The sequence below is a fragment of the Pongo pygmaeus genome, chromosome 6 (assembly GCF_028885625.2).
Source record: "Pongo pygmaeus isolate AG05252 chromosome 6, NHGRI_mPonPyg2-v2.0_pri, whole genome shotgun sequence".
Classification (NCBI taxonomy): Eukaryota; Metazoa; Chordata; class Mammalia; order Primates; family Hominidae; genus Pongo; species Pongo pygmaeus.
This window is the reverse complement of record NC_072379.2, coordinates 102,174,501-102,200,318: the sequence shown is the minus strand read 5'-3', so window position 1 is coordinate 102,200,318 and position 25,818 is coordinate 102,174,501. Positions and strand designations below refer to the sequence as shown.

Below are 25,818 nucleotides of genomic sequence, written 5' to 3'. Positions count from 1 at the left end.
GTGGGATTGCTGGGTTGAATGGTAGTTCTGTTTTTAGCTCTTTGAGGAGTTGACACACTGCTTTCTACAATGGTTGAACTAATTTACACTCCCACCAAACAGTGTATCGTGTCCTTCTTATTGACTGCCCTTCCTGGCCTGTTTCACTTCTTTTGCATCTGTTCTGGTGTTCCCTCCACCTCCAGGTCTACTTCTGAGAGAATTGTATACAAAAGAGGAGTGTAGTGCTGCCTGGGCAGTGGAAGCATATTGGAGACTTTTGGGTAGGACTAAGGGAAGAGGCAGAAGTATGACATCCTGTGCGAATTGACATTAAACCAGCCAGATGGCGGATGTGGATGGTGATTTTCTAATAGCTATCACAAAATTGCCAGGAAAGCAAGATAGAAGGGTCATAAGGGACTTCAACTGTATTTACCTAATTTAAATTCAAATTCTAATAGCAGGGCATATCTGCTTTAAAAACACTTGCTAATAACCTTTTAGGGACTATGCTCAGTGGTGTGGGGATGCAATGAGGAATCAGACATTGCCATAGGTTCCAAGGCACTTACAACTTACCAAGGGATGTCAGATGTGTCCACAACTATTTTGAGATAGAAGTGGTAAGCTTCACAGAGCTGAGAGTGGTTGTAGCTCTTGAGAGGGAGAATGAAGTCTCAAATGCTTTATAGAAGAGGTGACATTTAGACAAAGCATTGGTAAGTTGGGAGGATTTCAACAGGAAGAGATGGAGAGGAAAAGGATTCTAGGTGGAAAGGATGGTGAGAACAAAGGCCTGAAACTGGGGTAACAACCCTTGTATTCACATATTGGACACATAGAGGTGTGCCGGAGCATGGAGTCAGAGGAAAGCCTGGAATGGCAGGTGAGATGCAGGATGGGGAGGCTTGGATGGGATTCTGGGCCATTCTTGGTACCCACCTAATAAAAGTTAAGGATGCACTGAAACTATATAAGGGATCTGATCCCCTGGCCAGAGGCTCCAAAAGGGAATTTTGGCACATGTATACATATGTAACTTACCTGCACATTGTGCACATGTACCATAAAACCTAAAGTATAATAATAATAAAAAAAAAATTTTTTTAAAAAGACTCAGGAAGGGCAGCAGTCTCTAAAAAGTCAATCCTAATTATATATCGTAACTTGCTATAATGAGGAGTAAAGGAGAGAAAGTCCTGATCGGCTTGGATTTCAAAAGTCATTTAAAAAGAACAGAAGGACACACACACACACACACACACACACACACACACACACACACACGCTCACACCCGAGAAGCATAACTTGAAGAATGCTTTTGAGAAGTACAAGCCTGCAAGGAAATGAAGCATGAAGAAAAGCAATGAATAGAGATGTGTTATGGGGCTGGGCACGGTGGCTCATGCCTGTAATCCCAGTACTTTTGGGGAGGCCAAGACAGGAGGATCGCTTGAGCCCAGGAGTTAGAGACCAGCCTGGGCCACATATCAATACCTTGTCTATACTGAAAATTTTTAAAAATTAGCTGGCCATGGTGGTGTGCACCTGTAGTCCCAGTGACTCAGGAGGCTGAGGAGGGAAGATCACTTGGCCCAGGAGTTTGAGGCTGTGGTGATCCTTGATTGTGCCACTGCCCTCCAGTCTGGGCAACAGAGTGAGACCCTGTCAAAAAAGAAAGAAATGCATTATGGGGGGCTGAACTGTCCACGCCCCCCACCTGTCCCCCACCACAAGCCCCTGCCATTCATATATTGAAGTCCTAATCCCCGGTAACTCGTAATATTATATTTGGAGATAAAATTTATTAAGAGGTAATTAAATTAAAATGAGGTCATTGGGATGGCCCTAATCCAATATCACTGGTGTCATTATAAGAAGAAGAAATGTGGATACAGACATGTGCAGATAGATGAAAGGCCATGCGGGGACACAGCGAGAAGGTGGCCGTCTGCTAGCCGAGGAGGGAGGCTTCAGGAAAAGCAAACCTGGGAACACCTTGCTCTCAGACATCCAGCCTCCAGAACTGTGGAAAAATAAATGTCTGTTGTTTACACCACCCCGTCGGTGGTACTTTGTTATGGCAACCCTACCAAACTAATAGACTTGGCATGAGGTGAGCAATATATGAGGCCTTTGCCTTAGGGCAGATAAGACAGATAATGATCCTCATTATTTGCAAGTTCCTTCTTTGTGATTTCATCTATTGACTAAAATGTATTTGTGACCTCAAAATCAACACTTGTGGCACTTTGACAGTCATTCGCAGACACGTGCAGAGCAGTGAAAACTTTTGAGTTGTCGGATGTGTTGAAGTCAAATGCTCGTGCCAGCTGAAGTCAAATGCTCTGCCTTCTTGTCTCAGCTCTCCTATTGTAAACAAGTGTTTTCACAAGCTAGAGTGCGTCTTTCAAATTTTTGTTGGTGATTTCACTGTTTAAAATGGCCCCCAGGTGTAGTACCAAAGTGCTGAAGGTAGTGATGTGCCTTATAGAGAAAATATGGGTGTTAGATAGCTTGCTTCAGGCACTAGTTATATTGCTGTTGGCCATGAGTTCAATGTTATAATGAATCAACAATATATATTAAATAAGGTTGTCTTGAAACAAACACGTATAAAACTATGTATGATCAGTTGATGAAAATGTAACCAAAGCCTCACAGGAACCTAACTCTGTATGTCTCCTAGGAGAAATGGTTCAATATTTGCTAATTCAGTGTTTGTTGTGACTTTGGTGGTGGGAGAGTCTAGCTGTTCGAATTCTATTTTGACCTTCTTCACCAAGAAGATTATTCCAAATGAAAAATTTAGAACACAAGTGCTTTTTAGATAAGAGTTGAAGCTCAAGGTGGGTAAAGAGGTAATGAGATGACCTAGACACTGGCAGTGAGCTCAGTTCTTCAGCCATTATGCTGAAAAAGTTACACATGATCACTGACCACTATTTCTGTTTCATGGATTAGATAAGTACTACAATAAAGACTCCAGCAGCAACTAGACGCCATTTGACTTGATGTTGGCTCATTGGTAAATTCAAGAAATTCTGATGACTTAAAGGCAGTCAGAAAAGAGCAGGTTGCACCCTGGCATCCAGCAAGGATTTCCCATAACAAGATATGCTGACTTAACCTCATCTCTTCACCTCTAGTTATTTTTTTGGATTGAATTATTATAATATATGTAACATTGGCTAAATGTTCTTTAAACATATACCTGCCAAATTCAGAAAATATTTAGGGACTTTTCTTTGTTATCAATTCAGCCAGAACATACAGTGGCCTTGTTTGCCAAGAACATCACCGGAGGGCTGTGATGTTGCTCTTTAGTGCTCACCCAAAAGCCCCTGCAATGTTGGCTCATCATCCTCATTCTGGATTGGTTTCAGTCCTCGTCAGTTAGAGAAAATTCTCTGGCATACATGAGATCTCCTAAGAACAGGTGTCCCATTACATCCTCATCTTGTTAAACATCATTTACACTAGGAGGAAACTGCAGTATAATAAAAGGCAAAGTGGCTTCTTACTGTAGTGGAATTCTTAATGTAGCCTCAATTCAATTCAATTATAATTTTTCATCCATGGATAGCCTTCATTGGAAATTCTGTTTCCTAAGAGCTGTGGATTTGCAGCTTTTTCTATCACTGTAGTTGGTCTATCCCAGGACCACTCACACAGAATCCACCTAGATGGACATTGTTAAATATGCTGATTCCTGGGCTTTATCCCAATAATACAGAAACAGAATCCAATTGGGAACTGGGAGTCTGAATTTTAAAAAGCTTCTCAGGTGATTGAAAGTTTTGGTTATAAAAGTAAAATGATCTTTGGGAGAATTTAGTTGGCTAATAGTTCTAACAAATATTCATTATTTGACTAAAAAGTAATAATTGTATTGATCAAATTGGCGCTTACAGAATTTGAGTCCAGCACACAGAATTTGAGTCCATCCATGTTGAATAGGTATTTTAATTGATATTGGAAATTGTTTAGAACATATATCTTAAGCATTTCTGTGTACAGATAATTGTGAGCAAGATATGTTTATAAAAATATATCTATATTTTAGTTTGCCTTTCATCCAACTCTGGTTTTCTATGCCATGTCACCAACTTAAGAATTTAGATCAGTTTTCTAAAATAAAAAAAAAAATCAACGAATCAAAACCAAATATGTGCTAAGGGTAGATTAAGATTTACTTAGAAATTGTATGCCAGGAAATGAGGAATACTAAAGCCAGCAAAACATACTTAGTCCTTTGCAAAGTCCCTTCATTAAACACTCTTTAGATAACTAATCACTTAACTTTTTCCTAAACTCCTAGGCCTCAAGACATCGCCTGATAATTATTCACACCTGGAGTTTTTCTTCATCCTTATCCTTGGAAAAATTGTCTTATAGCTATATTGAAAACACAAATTTATACTTAACCACAAAGATATTCTGCTATTTTAAGAAATTTTAAGACTCATTGTACTAAGTGCCATGCTGTAAAATAAAAAGTACAGCATTTTCCATTTTACCCATAGGAGAAATATTATTTATAATTACAATTTAATGTTACACAAATTAGTTGTGCACTTATTTCATCTTTTATACTTTCCCAAATATCAGATGCCATCTATCAGTGTAAATGTCATTTATGTTATATCCTTATTTGGTAATTATTTTAATCTGAAAATATTAGAATTCAGTTGTAGCATATTAGAGCAACTATCTGTGCTAGTACCTGAATGTCATTTATTTAACATTATTTTGTGAATTTAACATTTATTTTGTGAATTTCGATGTCAGCAATAACAATTTTAGATTTTATGAATTGGATTTTGAAATGTGGAATAGAGAGTCTTCTAAAAGGGACAGGAACAATTCAAATGTTATTTTTATAAACATACAGATGGTTCATCATTATGTTCTCAGTATCAAGAGTGGCACTTTATAAATATTTGCTTAATAAATGGATAAGTGGAGCAATACACACATAGTCTCACACCCACAGGGTCTGATCATAAAATAAGTGAGTTTTAAAATTTGTCTTATATACGTTAGTAATAGAATTTTATAGTTAGTTTAATCATGTATATGCCATGTGTAATACACTCGCATATATTTAAATGAATTTTTTATTTTAGGACAGTTGCTTATGATTAGTTTTAGTATATTGAAATGAACATATGGAAGTACTAAAAGAGAATACTGTGGAAAAACTTGTTTAAAAAGCTTAGGCTGGGCATGGTGGCTCACGCCTGTAATCCCAGCACTTTGGGAGGCCGAGGCGGGTGGATCACAAGGTCAGGAGATTGAAACCATCCTGGCTAACACAGTGAAAACCCATCTCTACTAAAAATACAAAAAAATTAGCCGGATGTGGTGGCTCATGCCTGTAATCCCAGCTACTCGGGAGGCTGAGGCAGGAAAATGGCGTGAACCCGGGAGGCAGAGCTTGCAGTGAGCTGAGATCACGCCACTGCCCTCCAGCCTGGGCGACAGAGCGAGACTCCGTCTCAAAAAAAAAAAAAAAAACTTATGATACTTTAGAGCTGCATTCGGTTTAACTATGTGTATTAGGAATTCTGCCAATTACTATTAATGTTGATCTAGACATTTTACAAGCAACAGATATATGACATACACATGAGTCAAGGTCACTCTTGGCATGTTCTTGCACAAGCACAAAGTTGTTGCAGATACGAAAATATTTAAGAATTTCGTAATGGCATATTTTCAATATGTTGAACTACAATCAAAAGCTGGCCAGGTGCAGTGGCTCACGCCTGTAATCCTAGCACTTTGGGAGGCTGAGGTGGGTGGATCACAAGGTCAAGAGATCGAGACCATCTTGGCCAACATGGTGAAACCCCATCTCTACTGAAAATACAAAAATTGGCCTGGTGGCATGCACCTGTAGTCTCAGCTACTTGGGAGGCTGAGGCAGAAGAATCACTTGAACCAAGGAGGCAGAGGTTGCAGTCAGCTGAGATTGTGCCACTGCACTCCAGCCTGGAGACAGAGTGAGACTCCAACTCAAAAAAAAAAAAAAAAAAAAAAAAAAAAAAGCTGGGTGGGGGTCATATATTTATGTTTTAAACTACTTGGGGCACTATTAGGAGTTACTTTGTTATTTGTTACATGAGTTCAGATTTTCTTTAGTTACCTTTGGTCAAAACAACATTAAAAAACATAATAGAAACAGAAAAGTTAGAAGCCTTTTTTATTGTATAAAAGCTTTACACACCTGATGATTTTGGGGGAGAAAAATCACACATATATTTGTTCTCTAGGCATCCGTGTATTTTATTGTAATGTATTCACCTGTGTATGTGCTTATAAGAATTACTAGGCTTATTTTTCTCAACCTAGAAGATTATCCATGCCTCAAAAGAAAAACATTGTTAAAACTTCTTGTAGCAATTCAGAGTAATAAATCTCCCAAAATGATTTCCTTTAAGGCTAATCTTTGCTTAAATTTTACAAAGATATGTTGAGTTTTAGACAAGATAGTCTTTCCTTTAAAAAAGCAAGAACAAAAGGATGAAAATTGCTGAAAACCTGAACACCACATTCCTATTCACATCACTTTAATAATTTATTGAGTGCAGGGCCAACAATATGAAATTTTCATGGATGAGTATTATCCAGCCTCATATAAAAGTAACATGAAAAATAAGGTCAGAGATAAATCACAAATACCAGTTACTCTTGTCTATGGTTCTCTAAATTATAATAAAGTGTCATTTATAAAGAAAAAAATTTGGGGTTATATAATAGAAACTAATTATCATTATTTGTAGAATTTTTTAAAAATTCAGAATTAAATTATAAAGGCCAAAAGTGGATGATAAAATGAAATTATTCCTGCTTTAAGTGCGGTTGGGGCTAAAAATGGGTAGAGAATTGTAAAATTATATTTTAATTCTTTATCATTAATATTACTATTTAGGAATTTTTATTTAGGCTAGATTGGACAGTCTTCGGAGATTTCAAAAATATTGTTTAGGACCTCATTCCAGGTAGTTTATTCTGACCTGCGTCTCCAAGTCTAGGGAAGGGATCACCTGAATAAGATGTGAGATTTTTACCTCAAGGTTAATATTTTTAGAAATTCTGAATGAGCGTGTGTTTGTGTGTGTGTGTATACGCATGCACGCGTGTGTCAGAGAGAGAGTGCTTGTAGGGTGGGTTGGGGTTTGGAACATAAAGAAGAGGAAAGGCAATGTAGAGAGATTGAGTAGGAGAGATTTATATTCACCAAGTGCTCTCATTTAAACTTACTTCCAAAGGGCTTAATTTTAAAATAATAAATTGACAAACACATTTGACTGCACCCGTTTTATCTCCCAAGAACTTAAAGGAAGCAAAAAAAAATTCAGTGGATCTCCTTTTATTACTGGTGGTGCCAGAAAATAAGACTTAGAGGCTACGTGTGGTTCATCTGAATCTCTGAATCAGTAATAAGTATATTATAACAGCGTTCCACAGAGATGCTGTACGCTTCCTCTAGCCAGCAAAGAACATTTTCCAGACCCTGGAAGGTGTTTTCATTGGTCATTAAGTTTTGCATGTGATGGGTCTCCTGCACCTGCTAGAATTCCTGGATCATGCTCAGTTTTTCCTCTCCTTGCATGTAGAGACAAAGGTGCAAAGCATTTGCAGGGCATTCTCCGCTTGCTTTCAGAGGTGGGCTGATCCAGGGCTCTTTGACCTTATTATTTTGATCTTAAGCTTAGTCCTTTATCACACTGCGTTTAGTCCTTCCTGGAGGCCACTCCTTCTCCTTCCTTTCTCCCCTACAAAGAACAGCACAGATCCATATAAAATGAAAAGGAGGAGTAATAATAATGATAATAAATGGCTGTAACAATAATTGGTACAGCAGACATCAGGTTAAGGACATTCTACAGAGCAGCCTGCTGGGGATACTCCAGGAGACTATACCCATGTACCCAGGGCATGGAAGCACTGCATTCCAGGAAAAGATCAAGCACCTGCCACCCTCTTGGGCATAGCATGAGATAGATAGAGGCTGCTCTACTTACTGCAGTCCATTCAGGTTGGGGAACATGACCTCCATGTCCTAGAGCTACCTTTCACATGCTAGTTAAGGCACATGACTTAGCCCTCCTCTCTTTGTTTCAGCTTTCATGGGTAAAAGGGGTATAATTATAGTAATTATCACTTAGGATATTGAAAAGATTAATACCTATAAAAGATTTAGAACAGTACCTGGCATGTAGTGCTCAAATATTGTTTAGCTATTATTATTATTATTAAGGAAGTGTGTATTAAATCTTAGGGTAAAGAGCTCTTAAAGATGATCTAGGTCAGCCATCAAAAGCCTTTTGGAAGTAGGAAAGGGTGGCTGTGGTACGTTTAGCAATGCTCCTCTAGAGATGGACAGGAGACTATACCAGGTGGGCAGCCAGCTCCTTCCTCATCGTGCCCCTTATCATTAGTTGTTGGAATAGATAGGTAAGGTAGGAACGATCTCTCTCTACCCCTCACAAAAGGCTGACTGGAGTCCATTTGTTCCTGGGATAAACTGAGTTTATTATCCTGATCTAATTATTTAAGATCTCTTTTCATTTCTATGGATTCATGTCCTCACTCAGTGAATCTTGACTTCCAGTCATTTCTTTTAAGTATTTATTGGGGTGATTTTTTTTCCTTTGCTGTTGTTGGTTTGGGAATGCTATTGAAATATTTCACTTAATTTTTGAAATCCACACAAAACCGTGTCAAAATGGAGTTAATATATGTAATGAGAAGTAGTGCGAGGGTTGTGTTCTTCTAGAGGTTTGGAATGGAAATTATAATGTTTTTTTTTTTTATGGTCTCTATTTGGTGCCCAGAGCTAGTGGCACTTTAAGGAAGAATCAGTAGTTGAACATACAGTGTTGATGAAATTTTGCAGCAAATATGCTCAGTTTATTTCATTTTCAGAGAAAGATATTTGTTCCTTAGGCTATTTAATTTGTTCTGTATTCAAAAAGCAAACGAATTTCTCTTCATAAGGCAAAATGCAATGATGTTTTCTTAAATATTGACAGTATTAGATTCTGCTGGCGTTTTTCATCTTCAGAATATACAAAATCAAGAAATGGAAACTCTTTGCAATCGGTGCATCATCAGTAATGCTTATGTACCTAATTTCAATTTTTTTGCAATTTGCTATCCTCTGATGCTTGTCGTTCTGAAAAAAAAATGGGAACATCATTTCGAGTATTAATATATTTCTTTTCTGCACATATTAAAGGTCTTTTGTATAAAGTAGTAATGGAATATGCTGGAAATGATCAAAATTTAATGGACCATAGAGCATTTGTAGACCAGAAGCTTTAGAATGAAATGCAAACAGCATTAAATGTATAAATTTATTTTCTTTTAGACTTTCATCTTATAGTGATTTTCTGCAAGAATGGTATTAGGGTCTTGCGGGGAATGTTTAATAGAAACTATAATAGATAATAACTGACTCTGTAATTAGTCATTTCAAGACAGAGGTACTCTTTGAGCCACTGGTAAGAATTGAATTGTGTCACTACATCATGTTTTCATTCTGTAGTCACACCCCAGCAATCCGTATTCATGGTCTCCTGGTGCTAAGCTCATTGCCAATTTAACACAGATGTGGAAGAGATATTTGTAACCTGCTCAGCCTTTTGATCCCTTATATTTTATTTGAGGAAGTGGCAGAGTAACTTAAGAGTGAGGATAATGGTGTAAAGTCTTAGTGACAAAAATTATCAGAAGATTAATTTGGTATATACATTTATATGTATGTGTATATGTGTATATATATATATATATATATATATACACACACACACATACAAAATACAGATATATAAAAGAAAAGCTATTATGGTTAAATGTAAAATCCAACTAAAATTTTCTTAGACCTACCTGGTTTTTGAGTACTATAATTGAATACTGCATTATTTTTTATTTTTTTGTTTACTTTTCAGAGGAAACTTATTTTTCATGTATCTCTAAGAATAACAATAGCCCAGTTTTTTCTGTAGAAGTTAGATTTTACAATTTTGGTTACACTGACTACATTATACTCTCAATTTTATCTTATTTTACTCTTATATGTTATCTTATGTTGTAATAAATGTTTCTATGTGGTTGAATTCAACAAAAGTTGAGCTTCTCCCTTGAGCCAAACTCTGGGGAAAGTAGTCTGTGAATGAGCTCTGGGGTCACTGAGGAGGGAGAGATGACTTTCCCCAGGAGGTCAGAACAGACTGCATGAGAGAGATGGCATTTGAACCTGCACCTGAATACCTTAACAAAAGGTAACCTGGCCAGGGGTCATTCTAGGTGAGAGCAGAGGCCAGGAGGCAGAGAAGTATAGAACATGTTCTGGTTTAACTGTTTAATCCAGTTAACATCCTTTAATCAGATGTTTTCAGCTGAAATGGAGAAATTTGACTGGAGGGACTAGTTATGGCCACAACCCAAAGGTCTTTGAAACCACATTGAAGATTTAGGGTTTTAATCTACAGACGTTAAGAAGCTAGAGATGTTGATTGAACAAGGGAATTTGTGATCTAAGATGCATTTGCTTTCTAATTATAGATAATAATATACATGCATTATTTCCCCCTTAAAATGGACTGGCAAGTTCAGAATTCTATTTGAAATCTATAATATTGATATTTTCCTCTGTAATAAAGTAGCCAGTTCTCTCGACATTTTAATGCAAAACTATGAAAGATATAAAAATTGACTCCAAGAGGGAAGAAGTCCCTTGGGAAAGAACTTTACAAATTTGACCATAAAAATTTGTAAAGCCATGAATAGAGACTGATTATGTGGGAGAATGGATTGTTTAAATAGGTGTTTACCTATTTAAGCTCACTAGATTATTATTTAATGATTTTACATAAACCTTTGGTGTCTGATATGGATAACTTGTGGGTGTTATCCCATAGTGGTGATCTATTTTAATTTGTATAAAATAGCTAGAATTGACAGGATGTCAGATGGAGTTTATAAACATTTTTGTCAAGCGAGAACTATTTCTAAATATCTCTGCCCGTCTAGTTAATAAAACCCAAGTTACAGTGCTTACACAAGTCTTAGCTCATAGAAGTTACTTAGTTTTCTGTCTCAATCAATCATACACCTTGCTTCATTCTTTAAGTCTGAATGCGTTACGTACCTTCTAGTACATTTTACTATTTGGCTTAGTTTGCTCATTGGAAGTGCATTTACCACAAATTTCTTCTTCTCCTCACCAACTTTTTAATATAAATGTTTTCTAAAATGAAAGTTAAAAGACTAGTACAACAGGTGGGCATGGTGGCTCATGCCTGTAATCCCAGCATTTTGGGAGGCTGAGGCAGGTGGATCACTTGAGGCCAGGAGTTCAAGACCAGCCTGGTCAACATGGTGAAGCCCTGTCTCTACTAAAAATACATTAATTAGACACACATGGTGGCACACCCCTATAGTCACAGATACCCAGGAGGCTGAGGCATGAGAATGGCTTGAACCCAGGAGGTGGAGGCTGCAGTGAGCTGAGATTGTGCCACTGCACTCCAGCCTGGGCGAGAGAGCGAGACTCTGTCTCAAAAAAAAATAAAACAAACAAAAAAAAAACCCAAAGACTAGTACAACAAACATGTGTATACCCGCTACTTAGACTTGGCAATTGTTCGTAGTACATAATATACTAATTTGAAAGTGAATTGACATGGAAAATATTATTTGTTCCCCATTTTAACATTAATTAGAGCACTTGACTGATAATCTTGGAAAGAGCATGAAGGATTTGCTTATTAACATGTTTGAGTTAGATATCAGTTAGACACATGTAGCCCAATAGTTACTTTTCTTAAAAGTAGTTCGAATATAAAAAATTTGTCCAATTATCCCCATCCTAATATACCCAAATTTATGTCTTTTAACTACAACTTCTACTTATGCAAGTCTATTTTATAAATAAATATTTTTAAAGGAAACATTTTAAAGTGACAATCACTATGGAACATTTTAAACTATGCAGCTTGGAACCATAACATTCTGAATCAGAGTATCAGAAAACTGCAAAAATATCTGTAGTGGGAATTAGTGTATTTTACATTTTTCAAATGAGTATATCTAGATCTACACACATGGATAATCCTATGATTCATGGAGAGCTTGTTTATTTTAAATAGTAGACAGCAGTTTTATCTCTGTCTTTAATCAGCTTCATCAATGGGCCAAATTGGTGACCTGAAAGTTATAAGTTTCCTTCTAGTTCATATACATATTTAAATAATTTTACATTCACAAGTGTGAACCTCAGTTTTTAAAATCATGTACCATATTATTTCTGTGTATGGTAAATTTTCCCTTTAACTTGTCATAAATCACTTTTCCACTTTCAAGAACCATTCCAATTGCCTGGATGGCACCAGGTTGTGGATGTAAGTGATGAGTTAAGACTAGAGAGGCTAAAATAGTGCTTGAGAAGTGAGTCAAGTGAAATTAGAGGAAAGAAAGTCGTCAGGGCACAGAGGAAAGATTAGAGCTGGTGCACGTGCGGAGTCACATAGCTTGGTAGAAAGGAATCAGGCAGACACTAAAGGGAGAAGGTGTGGGGAGAGGGCCCCATGTGAAAACCGAAAACTGCAGGGGCCGATGTCACAGGAAACTTGGGCAGATTAACAGTGGGCTGCAAGTAGAGATAAGTGGAAGCCTTTCAGTGAAAGGGAAAGAAAGAGGGTGGAGAGAAGGGTGTTCCTGACATAGATTCAAAGTTGAAGTTGCTTGGTGTGAAGTTTTTAGTATGCTCCTTTATATTGCTCATGGGTTCACCACCAGTGTTCCAGACAGTGAAAACATGTGGGCTGCAGACATTCTGAAATGGTCTGCATGCTAACAGAGAATCCACACTGTGTCCAGTGGTTTTTCATGCAGAGATTGGACCCATTATCTTCTTGAAGAAGTGGAAGCCTGGTGACCAGAAAGATATGCCTTAAATCCCATGAGAGTCTGGGCAACATTTCCTCCTCTTTCTAAAAAAAAAAGAGACCGATTATCAGTTCACATATGGATTATGCATCACATCTGCTTAAATGAGGGTAAGGAATGCTTATTCCACTGTCAAAAGAGTAGTGTTTTTCCAAAGGCAAATATCATTTTTTCCTAAAAAATTCTGAACTCTAGCAAGCAGATTATAATCAATTCATTTCAAACAAGTATTTTTTTTCTTTAGATGATTTGTGTAAGCATACAGCATCTGATAAAATTTATGCATACTTATGCCTTTTAAAAAATGTCTTTGGCTGATCTTTTAGTCAGTTTCTCTCTGCATTGATCTGTCTTGCACTCTGGAAAGCATTTTACATATTTAAATAGCCAACTTTTCTCTGTCTTCTTTTCTTCCGTGTGGCTTTTTCAAGTGGGGCTCATCTGATGTATAAAGTCTAGGATTCATAACATACTTTTCCTCTGGAAACAAGCTACAGATAAAACAACCTTGCACTACTTTTATATGAATAAATTATTCATTAATAATTCACTAAATATTGAGCACCTAAGAGTACCATAAATTATTCTAGACACTTGAGATATATCAGTGAACGAAATACTTGAGATGCCTGCCTTGATGGAGTTTGACCATGGTTACTTTGCCACTTTGGGATCTGAGGGTAGCAAAGAAGAAACAGGAAATAACCCATGTAGACAGCATCAAAACATTTTAGATGGTATCACATGGTCCTGGGCCAGGTTCTTAATGGCTCTGTTCTACACATTCTTCTTTTGTATGCTGGAAATAATAGTAGTATCCCTCTTATAGGTATGTTTTGACAATTAAATGAGATAATATATGTAAACTACTTACCTCAGTGCCCAACTAAGTGGTTCACATGCCAGCACTAAAAAATATTAGCTATTATTTCTTGTTAAAAGATGAGAAGGTGATTTATTCCAATCCCCCATGCCATTATGGGAGTAGCATGATGTCAGGCTATTCTATTGATATGTGTCTTGTTTTATGCTTTGTAATATGGATGTTTCAGACCATTTAGCTCTGTTCACCGGATTTTCCGGGGTTTAATTTAAACATTCTCATTAAAGTTAATGTGACTCTGGTCATTCTCCTTATTGCCACCAAGGATGATGACAGCCTTGTACTGTGCGCTACCTAAATAATGTTATTACCTTCCCTTGGTTGCTTCCTACAAATGGCATCATCTCAATCTTATAAAACCTATGCAGGAGAAAATGTTATGTCAAGCAGGAAATTATGATCAGGTTTTAGGGTGGTGAGCAAGATAAAATTTGAAGAAGCCAAGCCTGAGTAGCATACATATACATTTAATTTTACCCTTTTCTTCCCAGCAACGTCCTGATTTTATGGTTATAAAACCACTCCTCTTCCAGACTTTGTTCTCAAACTTAAAGCATGCAGTGATCTTCCTTTCTTCTTCACAAGAGGAAAAAGACTGGCTGTCTTCATGCAAATTAGTCTGCTTTTGTTGGAAAACTTCAGGGAACTCATCTATGAAATATGGACTCACAATAAGAAATGTGGTTCATCTTACTTTTCTTCTTTCAGCTGATGTACAGTTGTTTCCCACAGTATGAAATACTTAAAAAAAAAAAAAAAGCATTTTATCATAATGCCAAAACTCCAGCAATGCCTTTGACTGCCTTCAGGGGTGGTAGTGGAGGTGGGGAAACCATCTATTCAATATTACATTATTTTCAGATGATTGTTCACATAGGAAATGTGTAAATGAATGCAGAAAGGTAGGACTGATGTTCTAAATTTAGGACCAGCAATTGTAGACACTGGAGTTCCGAGCTTCTTTATTCTTCTCTGTAATTTCTCATACAAAAAATACCAACTAGGGATAGTATAAAAATAATTTGTTAATGAGTAAAGATTGTTTTGACAGTGTCTAACACTTCAGAAATATACCGTGTTATTCTGACTGTATTGAGATTTTTTTTTTCTTTCTTACATTTCAGTGACAATTTCAACAAGCACCTTCTTTGATGGCTTGCTGGTGACGGGACTATACACATCTACAAGTGTTCAGGCATCACAGAGCATTGGAGGTTCCAGTGCTTTTGGATTTGGTAAGCTATTCTCACAAACCAGAAAGTTGGGGGTATTTTATACAGTCATAGGTCTTATGTTTTAAAGTATCTGTTTTAATAGTGTTAGACATTTATTACTTCCAAGAAAACAATCTGAAGTGTTTTGTTTTTGTGTGTGTTTGCTTGAAGTTGGGTGAATTGAAATAAGTCATGTAAATGTGCAGCTAATCTTGATCTTGGCATGACAAACTTCCTATCATTCTCTCCCTCCACTGCCACAATTATACTTGGTCCTCTGGGGTTCATGTAAATTTCCATATTCTGTTACTTACGTTGCTGGAATTTGCTCTGATGTCCATGCAATCATTCAGTAATCTGTTCTCATAAACAGTTCTTAAAATATTGTGGTTAGTGAAAAGTGTTGTGTTAAATCTGGCAATTGAACATTGTATAAAGCAGAAGATAGCAATATTTGATAAAATTATTGAGTTCTATGAGTATTCATAGAAGAATCCTATTTAATACTTAAAATATTTGAATGTCCTTAAATCAGAGACCTGGCAGGTTACTTATGTAGAGAAACAGAAGACCACGTGATGTCCATTAATCTCAGAGTGAGTCTCAACTTAGGAATCTCTGGTTTACCCATAATGCTGTTAAACATGCCAGGCTGGGATTAAGTAGATCCTTCACAGCATCAGAAATGCAAACTTAATATATCAGTTTATGTAGGACACGAAATTACTGATCTTACTCCAAAATTGAAAGACTACACAGGACTTCATCCATAGATGTGAGAAGGATAGAATTGCATTATCAGACACAAAGTTATGTGTTCAACATTTTATTTTTTTCTATGATGTTTATCAAATAAATAATTTTCTGCCTCCTTTTGATATATGAAGTGTCGAGTCCCAGCAGTAGCCCTGCCCAGATGACTCATTGGCTGATGTCAGAGCAACAATGTTGATGCTGCGTTGTCACTGCTTGCCCAAGATGAGGTCCACAGCCCACAGCTTAAGGAAACCTCGAAGTCATTCAGTCATCATTTTAAATGATTTCACATTTGAGAATTTGCTCTATTTTAAAAAGATCCCAGGTTAGATTTCACAGTCTGTTGGTAACTACTTGTAAGGCCCAAACCTCAGGGGAAAAATGTCCTCTTAGGTCTACAAATTCCACTTATTTAGTCCCATCCTTTTTCTGCTCTGCAGAGAGGAAGGGTCAGGTCATAGTCGTATGTATATAATATAAGTACATAAGTATATTACATACTACCTGTTTTATTACAGCAGGAGTCATAAGTAGAGTTGTCAGATTTAGCAAGTAAAACTACCAGACACTTTGTTAAATTTGAATTTTAGGTAAACAAAATTTTTTTAGCATAAGTATGCAATATTTGAAATAAGACCTTCTAGGCTCCAGCCTAGTCCAATTAAATCAAAACCTCTGGGGGTGAGGGCCTGAGCACTGGTGATTTTTTAAAGCTCTCTAGGTGATTCTAATGTTTATCCAGGATTGAGAACCACTGTACTGGATCAGTGCCCAGTCCAGCCATCAGCATCACCTAGAAAGTAGTAACTGCAGGATTGTAGACCTCACTTCAAACACAGTGAATCAGAAATTCTAGGGGTGGGATCCTGTGATCATTTTTTGAAATAAATACTCCAGGTGATGTTGATCCATGTTAAAGTGTGAGGACTTCTATTCTAGTGGAAAGACAGATGTTGATTAAATGATCATGTAAATATGTCATAGCAAACCTTGTTAGGGGCTGGCAAAGAAGTATACTGAGTGCTGGGAAAGGGTATGACAGAGAAACTAGATCCAGTCTTGAGTAAAGTGTGGTGTAATTTGGAAAGGTGTTCCTGAGGAAATGGTGTTTGAGTAGAGCTATGAAGGAGTAGAGATTATTAACTAAAGGTCTGTGGGTGGTGGGGCACAGCATACCCAAAGGAAGGAAAAGCAGGTGCAAAGGCCACAGGTGGGAAGAGGCTGGCTATGTTCTAGGAACTGAAAGAAAACCTTGGAGTGGCTGGACTTGGAATCAAGAGGGAAGGGGATACGGCTAGATAGGACACCAGAGCCAGACCATTCAGGATATTGTCAGTTTGGGGCCTTTATCCTAAGTGAAAGGAAAGGCATTCAGGGTTTTAGGCTGAGGAGTGATTCCACCAACCTTTCATTTTAAGGAGATCACTCTGAGGTCAGTATGGAGAACACACTGTAGAGCCCAGTAGGGGGTTCAGAAAGATTGTTCTGTGGTTAAAGATTCTGATTATGGCAAAGCGTGTAAGGTGTCCAAGGTACAGGCTGGCATCGGCAACAAGAAGGAGCCAGATGTGGGGGGATAAGAATTTCAGGCTGTGAGTCACATTGACCTGCTTGTAGATCCAGTATTCATCTCTTAGTTATGTGCCTCAGCCAAGTTGTTTAACCTCTCTAAGCTTAATTTTCTCATATATGAAATGATAATGATAAGGTTACCTTCTTCATAAGATGTTGGGTAGCCCTGATAATTAAAGGAGGAAGTGATTTATGTAAAGCCATTAGCACATAAAAAAACACTCGAGAAAATTAGCTTTTCCAGATTATAATCTTGGAAACTGAAGCAGACCATTTCCTTAGTCCAGGGCTTATATACACTTCCTGTGGGGCGAGCAAAAAAAACCAGTTCTGAAATGTAATTAATCTGGGATATATAGTTGAGATGATTTGAGGAGACTTGGCTGAATTAAGGAACTATCATTTGTCAGTGCGGGGGCTTTACATAAGGAAAATCATTAAAGATCATTCCTAAGTGTGTTGTAAGCACATTTTGAAAGAACATATAAAATGCATATATCATATTGCCTCAGATTTTAGCTAGTAAGACAAACGAATTAAGAATAAAATTGTTACAAATTATTTAAGAAACCTGGTCTTCAAGACATTTCCTATGGTAAGTTTGAAAGCTGTAAAAAGTCGATTTGTACTTGAATTAAAATGTATTTTGATTAGCCTAAATTGCACCTAGCCTTCCCCTCACAGGCAACCCTGTATCATTGGTTTAGTGGTCCAAAGAGGCTTTTGATCTTGGGCAGAGCCCATCAGTGACTTCCATAGCTCAGGTCTTACACTAGATCCTTTGCATTTTTATAGGACATGTGTTTTATATGGATGTATAGGTAGGTGAGATATTTTATTAAGTTCTGATAATATCCAAATAATTTTATGTGTATTTATGTGGCAGTAGTAAATAACTTTAAAAGTAAAATTTAATAATATGCCTGGATATTATATAACAAAGTTAATTTTCATGAATAATGTTTAGAATGGAAAGCAGGAGGTAAAATGTCTTTTTAAATAAAATGGTCACTTTTGAAAAAAAGCACATTAATTTTTGGGGTATTTGATCTAAGTTTAACATATTCTTTACAAGTTAAAAACAAAATTAAACATTTAATTTGATTAGGGTACAGGTAGGAAAGTAGAGGAAAATTATAGAAGGTATAATTTCTAAATATTGCTGCTTTTTGGTAGTTAGTAGTTATGGTAGGATCAGGCTAAAGTAATGTGGCACTTTTTGACCTAGAACAAAAGAGTTGTTGGATACATAATCTATCATTAGTCTCTGACTTTTTTGATGGAATGTTAAGCAAATGTGGTTTATTTGGCATTTCCCCAACATATCATAAGATTAATGTGCAATATGTTTAACTAGCTGTGACAAATAAGGCAAAGTAAAGCATTTAGTAAGTCTAAATAGGTACTTCTGAAAGTTTTTTTCCTACTTGTAGTAGTTACTTTAATTGTACTAATTACACTAAAGTTACAGCTACTCTTCTTTGAATGTAAAATGTGTGTATGACTAGCCAAAATGTCCATAATTATACTTAAGATATTGCTGTAGAAATGTAATTCCACTAACATTACTACAGCTTTTTATGCAAAGCCAGAATTCTTTAGCATGCATGCCTCATTGACCAAAAATAGACAAATGCCTAATAGCCAGAAATACGTTAAGACAATAGCTATGCAAAAGATGACTGTAAGCCAGCAATGCCTGATTTGAAATACCTCATTTTACTTGTCAATATAAGAAAACATGCTGCCCTTGGGAATTGTGATGTTTAATTATGGATATCTCTTTGTGCATCCTAGAAAAAAAAAATGCTTCTCTCTTGTCTTTGACTTTGAATTCCAGCTCAATCATGTAAATCTTCAAGGCTCATTGTGGTCGCTCAATGAAGGGTTATTTGAATATCCTTTCATACAAAATTGTTCCTTTTCCAGGGCTGAAATGCATTTACTCAAGATTTAGAATTCTGGTTATAAAAGAGAGAGATTTTACCCAATTTTTGATATTCTGGCTCTGAAACCTGAGAATCAGGTTTGCAGGTCTGATGAATGCAGCCAAATTTCAAATTGTTAGACCTTCCATAAATTAAGGTCTTTGTACTTCCCAGATAATCTTGCTCAGCTAATACATCAGCCATTATAGCACTTTTTTACTTAAACTCTTGTATTTTCTGTGTGTTTCATTTCTTTGTTCTGTAATAATTAGGAATTCTAGATACAATAATTTAAGTTAAAAAATGCTTAAAAGGCTGAGCGCAGTGGGTCACGCCTGTAATCCCAGCACTTTGGGAGGCCAAGGCGGGGCAGATCACAAGGTCAGGAGTTCAAGACCAGCCTGGCCAACATAGTCAAACCCCATCTCTACTAAAAATACAAAAAATTAGCCAGGCATGGTGGCATTCACCTGTAATCCCAGGTACTCGGGAGGCTGAGGCAGGAGAATGACTTGAACCCGGGAGGTGGAGGTTGCAGTGAGCCGAGATCACACCGTTGCACTCCAGCCTGGGCGACAGTGCAAGACTCTGTCTCAAAAAAAAAAAACTTAAAGTGACAAAATTTGATTAAATCCAAGTTGGGGGGGAATGTAGTGAACAGGTGTAGGAATTTTTTCTTTGTAATTTTTCTCTTAAACATTCAGTTATTCATGTCATATTTTTAATAGAGATTAAGCAATTAACATAAAACTAGTATTTTCAACACTATCTTTAAAACATAGTATTGGACATTTTTAACTTAATTATCAGATTATTTTCAATGTGATTTGACACTTTAGGTAGATAAGAGTATAATTACAAAATGAATTATTTAAATATATATTATATATTTATTTAATACATATATAATATATATTGTTTGTTTTTGAGATGAAGTCTTGCTTTGTTACCCAGGCTGGAGTGCAGTGGCGCAATCTCAGCTCACTACAACCTCCACCTCCCACGTTCAAGCAATTCTCCTGCCTCAGCCTCCCAAGTGAATTATTTAAATATTTTAAGAAAAACTTCAAACTTTAGTAAATCTTATATTGGTCGCTAGTTAATAAAAATTGTACTTCATTAGTAATTTTAGATTTTATGGTAATGTTTCATTGCCGTGATGAAGTTTTTACTATTTTGTTTTATTTTTCACTGAACATAGAAATACAGGGTCTATATATGCTAACTTTTTATTATCCTTCACATTAAGACTAAGTAGAACCTATTACAAATTTGCTAATTATCGCCAAGACCCTTACTCCCCAGGGCATTAGCAGCAGTTGAATCTTAGGTGTCTTGTCTGTGTGACTATGAGATGTACATTATGAATGCATGAACATATTTAGGGCTTAATATTCATGAAGAGGGACAGCCATTCACAATTTCATTAAATAGAGTATTGTATAAGTAGTGGTACTTATTTACTAGCTTAAATTAAGCTAATACTTTACTTAGAATAACCTGGCTAAATTTATTTTGTCTGCCTCTTTACAAAGAAACACAGAAGTAAATGCAATTTAAGCATACTTGAGGAATTCAAAGGCATGATCTTTTATTGGGTATGGTAAATGATCTGTAATTAACAAGAAGACTTCAGATTAATTAAACAAATTACTCTAGCCAATGGTACAAAGAGCAGAGCTGACGAGATGAAATTGCCATTAATTTCTCCTTTTAACAGGATATTAACTTACATTTGGTCTTTATTCATTCCATTTGAGTATTCCATTCTTACCTTCATTAAGAAATAGTTTTATCTAGTTTATATTTGACATATGATAAATAATTCAGGGATATTTCCCAACTTCCAAATAGCTAACTTGAAAAGAATCACTTACTAAAATAGTGAGCATGATAAATATAAAGCTATTGAATTAATTAACCCAATAAATTGTTAAAGCAGATATTCAAGGGCATGAGATTTGACCCAAGGTGGAGGAATTAGTAGAGAAAGTCATTTCAACGTTGTGGCTCAGTACATGAACTCTGGAGTTAGGCAGCTCAGGTTCCATGCCCAGCCCTGTTTCTTGCTAACTTGGGCAACATACTTAACTCCGTGTCTGCATTTGTAAACCAAGAATGACCATGGTGTCCAGTTCATAAAGTTGCTGGATAGATTAAATGAGATTATCAGTTCAAATACCTAGTATATATTATATGCTCAAAATAGGTATTTAAAGACTTGGAATGAAGTAAGAATCCTTTCTTTGAGAAGGGCAATAGAATGAGAAGATTGTTCCAGTGACAGAGGTTTGAGAAGAAGTTCACTTTAATTTCGGGGAGCTGCATTCAGTTTCTTACTCACAGAATTTAGAGCTGAAATGGACCTCCCCTAGAGGCTGGCTCAGCACCACCCCCAGTGTATAGGTAAGGAAGCAGTGCTTGGGAAGGCCAGTGATGACTATTGCAGGAGATAGTGTAAGTGTGAGGATAAAACCAGGTGTTCACCTCATGTTCTCCCTCTTAAGTGGGAGTTGAACAATGAGAACACATGGACACAGGGAGAGGAACATCACACACAGGCCTGTGGCGGGGATAAGGGGGCAAGGAGAGGGAGAACATTAATACAAATACCTAATGCATGCGGAGCGTAAAACCTAAATGACGGGTTGACAGGTGCAGCAAACGACCATGGCACACATATACCTATGTAACAAATCTGCATGTTCTGTACATGTATCCCAGAACTTAAAATTTAAAAAAAAAAATAATTTTTTTTTAAAAAAAGAAAAAAAAACAGGCTTTCTGGCATCATATCCAGTTCTCAGATATTATTTTAAAGCTATAATTTACATACTATAAAATTTACCATCTTAAAGGCTACATTTCAGTGATTTGCAGTATATTCACAAGATTGTACAACTAACACCACTAATTCCAGAAAGCTAATATCACCTTCAAAAGAAGTCCTGTATCCATTAGCAGTCACTCTCCATTCTCTTCTCCCTTCAGCCCCTAGGCCACCACTAATCTGCTTTCTGTCTCTATGGATTTGCCTATTCTGGACATTTCATTTAAGTGGAACCATATAACATGCAGCCTTTTGTGCCTGGCTTTTTTTTTTTTTTTTTCAGAGCCTTGATCTTGTTGCCCGGGCTGGAGTGCAGCGGCGCATCATCTCAACTTATTGCAACCTCCACCTCCTGGGTTCAAGCAGTTCTCCTGCCTCAGCTTCCCAAGTAGCTGGGACTACAGGTGTGCACCACCATGCCCAGCTAATTTTTGTATTTTTAGTAGAGACGGGGTTTCACCACGTTGGCCAGGATGGTCTCAGTCTCCTGACATCATGATCCAACCGTCTCGGCCTCCCAAGGTGTTGGGATTACAGGCATGAGCCACCACGCCTGGCTGTGCCTGGCTTTTTTTACTTAACATGTTTTCGAGGTTTATCCTGGCATAACATATATCACTACTTCTTTTAGTAGATGAATAATATTCCATTGTATGGATATGTCTTATGTTGTTTAGTGGATGGATATTTGGCAGTTACCAGATTCTTAAAAGGAATTAGGGCTGTGTAAATAGGAAAAAAAAGTTTAAGGAGGACACAAAGCAATAGGATCACCGCATTCCTTAGATATTCATCCGTGGCTCAAAACCTCTAAAGATTAAAATTGCTTAGCCTGTTCTGTGGCTCAGATGTGAAAATAGTTATGCTTGGAAATCAAGACAGATTTCTCCTCTGCCCTCCTTTTCTGCCACTCAGGAGAGATAGGCCACTGTATCATGTTTTTACCCTAACCTTTTGGCCTTAGTTTAAACCATAAGGTACAAAAGCCAAGCTACGTCAAATATACTAGCACTGGAGTTAGGAATTGAGACATGTCAATTCCAGCCCAACTCTTTACGAGCAGAATCCACCGAACAAGTAAACGTTCAGGAGCTATGGGCAGCCATGCTGTATAATGGCTCAGAGGAATCATGAGCAGAGAGAGGAGGAGAGAGAGTCAGAATGCTGCCTGAGGTACCAGAGCTTTCCAGGCTCTTATTTCAGGCTTACTTTTCATCAGGCTCAGATATTGGGGGGTTCTAAGAAACAATAAACATAGCTAACATTATCAGGCACTTGCTATCTGCCCAGTGTGTTACAGGTATTAACTCTTTTGATCCTAAAAAAAATTCTACTATAATTCTCCTTATTTTATGGATAAAGAACCCAAGGCACAAAGTGCATAAGTAACTTGCTCAAGGTTATGCTTGCTTAGGGAGTTGCAGAGCTGTAATTCAGACTGAACCCTGCAACCTCTCATTAAACTCCCCTTGCAGCCCAAGCCAGCTTGACTTGATTTTTATTATCACCCAAAGAACCTTGACTGAGAAAAGGCCCTCTCTGCTGTAACCCTGCTGTCCTTTCCCACACCTCTTCTCAGCCTCTTTTCCAGACACCTACTCCCACTACATATGCACATATACCCCCTTGCACTAATTAAAATAACCCATACACAGCTTCAAAATTCCAGCTGTTTTAAACGTCTACTGCCCTTGTGTGTGTCCCTTGGAATTCTTTCTGGCTCAGTCTCCGGGGCAAACCCTCTGCCATCTCTTAGGGCCCCCTTCCATACTTACCTCCTCTATTAAAACTTTAGAACCCTTCCCCTCTGCTCCTCCCCTCCCGCTTCCTCCGTGGAATTCTCTACTCCCTCCTCTGTGCTTCTCCGTCTTCTCGGACCTCCACCATTCACCTCTAACAAGCTACCAAATTTGCTTGTTTAAAAACCTTTAAGTCTCTTTGAAGACAAAGAGATAACCTAGTCATCTTCACTCCTGTGGCACATCGCCAGTGCTCAATAAATATTTACTGAATGAATAAACCAATAACAATCTTTGAGGATTCGTAAGGTATTTGAGCTGCCCTTAGTAAATGCATGTGTCTGCACAAGTGGTTGGGTATAGACTGGGCCAGGTGGGGTGGCAGGTGGGGAGGAGAGTATTACTGTCTTTAAGTTTGAGGATATTTCTAAATCTATATTTGTCCATATATGTGTACACATCTATACATGCATTTAAAACTATACAAATATATGTTAATCTTATGAAAAGAGGTCCTGGGGAAATTGATCATCCTGGCTACCGCTTTGTCCATTTCTCTCCTGGAGGTGGCAGACACTAATATTTGCAGGTAGGACAGTGATTAAGTATCTTCTATAGAATTAAGAAAATAGAGGGCAGGAAGCAGTGGCTCACGCCTATAATCCCAGCACTTTGGGAGGGTGAAGTGGGTGGAACACTTGAGGTCAGGAGTTTGAGACTAGCCTGGCCAATACAGTGAAACCATGTCTCTACTAAAAATATAAAAATTAGCCAGGTGTGGTGGCACATGTCTGTAGTCCCAATAACTCAGGAGGCTGAGACAGGAGAATCACTTGAACCTGGGAGGCAGAGGTTGCAGTGAGCAGAGACTGCACCATTGCACTCCAGCCTGGGCGACAAAGCGAGACTGTCTCAAAAAAAAAAAAAAAAGAAAGAACTTCAAGGGATTGGCAGTCCAACCTCATATCTTACAGCATGTTGGTATCTTAATGATACATTATTAAGTTCTTATTTCATCTCCTTCCAGTTTTTATTTCATCTTCTTTCCAGAAATGATAAGTCTAGAATTTCTTGGGAATATATTCTAATATTTTGTCAATTGAAATGATTAAGGAAGATTCCCTTGTGTGAAGATGCAATCCCTTGCTTTAACTTCAGCACCTTTCTCATATAATTTCTCATAAAATTGAAAATGAAGTGTTTGTTAAAAAGTAATTAAGTCACTTGTTTTCTTTCCTTTAGGCAAACTAAAACACATATTCCACATGAGACTCATCTGTTTCCTAACTCCTTAATAAAATTTTCATGTCCATTTTCTCTGGGCACTTCACAGATCATAGATACAGGAATTTAGTCCTGATAAGATACGTAAAGTCAAGAAACAGCAGATGCTGGCTGTGGAGAAATAGGAATGCTTTTACACTGTTGGTGGGAATGTAAGTTAGTTCAACCATTGTGGAAGACAGTGTGGCAATTCCCCAAGAATCTAGAACCAGAAATACCATTTGACCCAGCAATCCTATTACTGGATATATACCCAAAGGGATATAAATCATTCTACTATGAAGACACATGGACACGTATGTTTATTGCAGCACTATTTACAATAGCAAAGACATGGAACCAGCCCAAATGCCCATCAGTGATAGACTAGATAAAGAAAATGTGGTATATATACACATGGAATACTGTGCAGCCATAAAAAGGAATGAGATCATGTCCTTTGCAGGGACATGGATGAAGCTGGAAGTCATCATCCCCAGCAAACTAACACAGGAATAGAAAACCAAACACTGCATGTTCTTACTCATAAGTGGGAGTTGAACAAATGAGAACACATGGACACAGGGAGGGGAACAACACACACCTGGGGCCTGTCGGGGGTGGGGAGTGAAGGTAGGGAGAGCATTAGGACAAATAGCTAATGTATGTGGAGCTTAAAACCTAGAT

At 37.4% G+C, this 25,818-nt stretch overlaps 1 protein-coding gene across 2 annotated transcripts in view; it reads left to right on the top strand.

Moving 5' to 3' along the window:
- RELN (reelin) overlaps nt 1-25,818 on the top strand; it is a 529,179-nt gene that overhangs the window by 58,401 nt on the left and 444,960 nt on the right. For both annotated transcript variants that reach the window (XM_054494994.1, XM_063667694.1), the window contains exon 2: nt 14,954-15,064. In XM_054494994.1, coding sequence (XP_054350969.1) covers nt 14,954-15,064 — 111 coding nt within the window. The remainder of the gene's footprint in view (nt 1-14,953; nt 15,065-25,818) is intronic.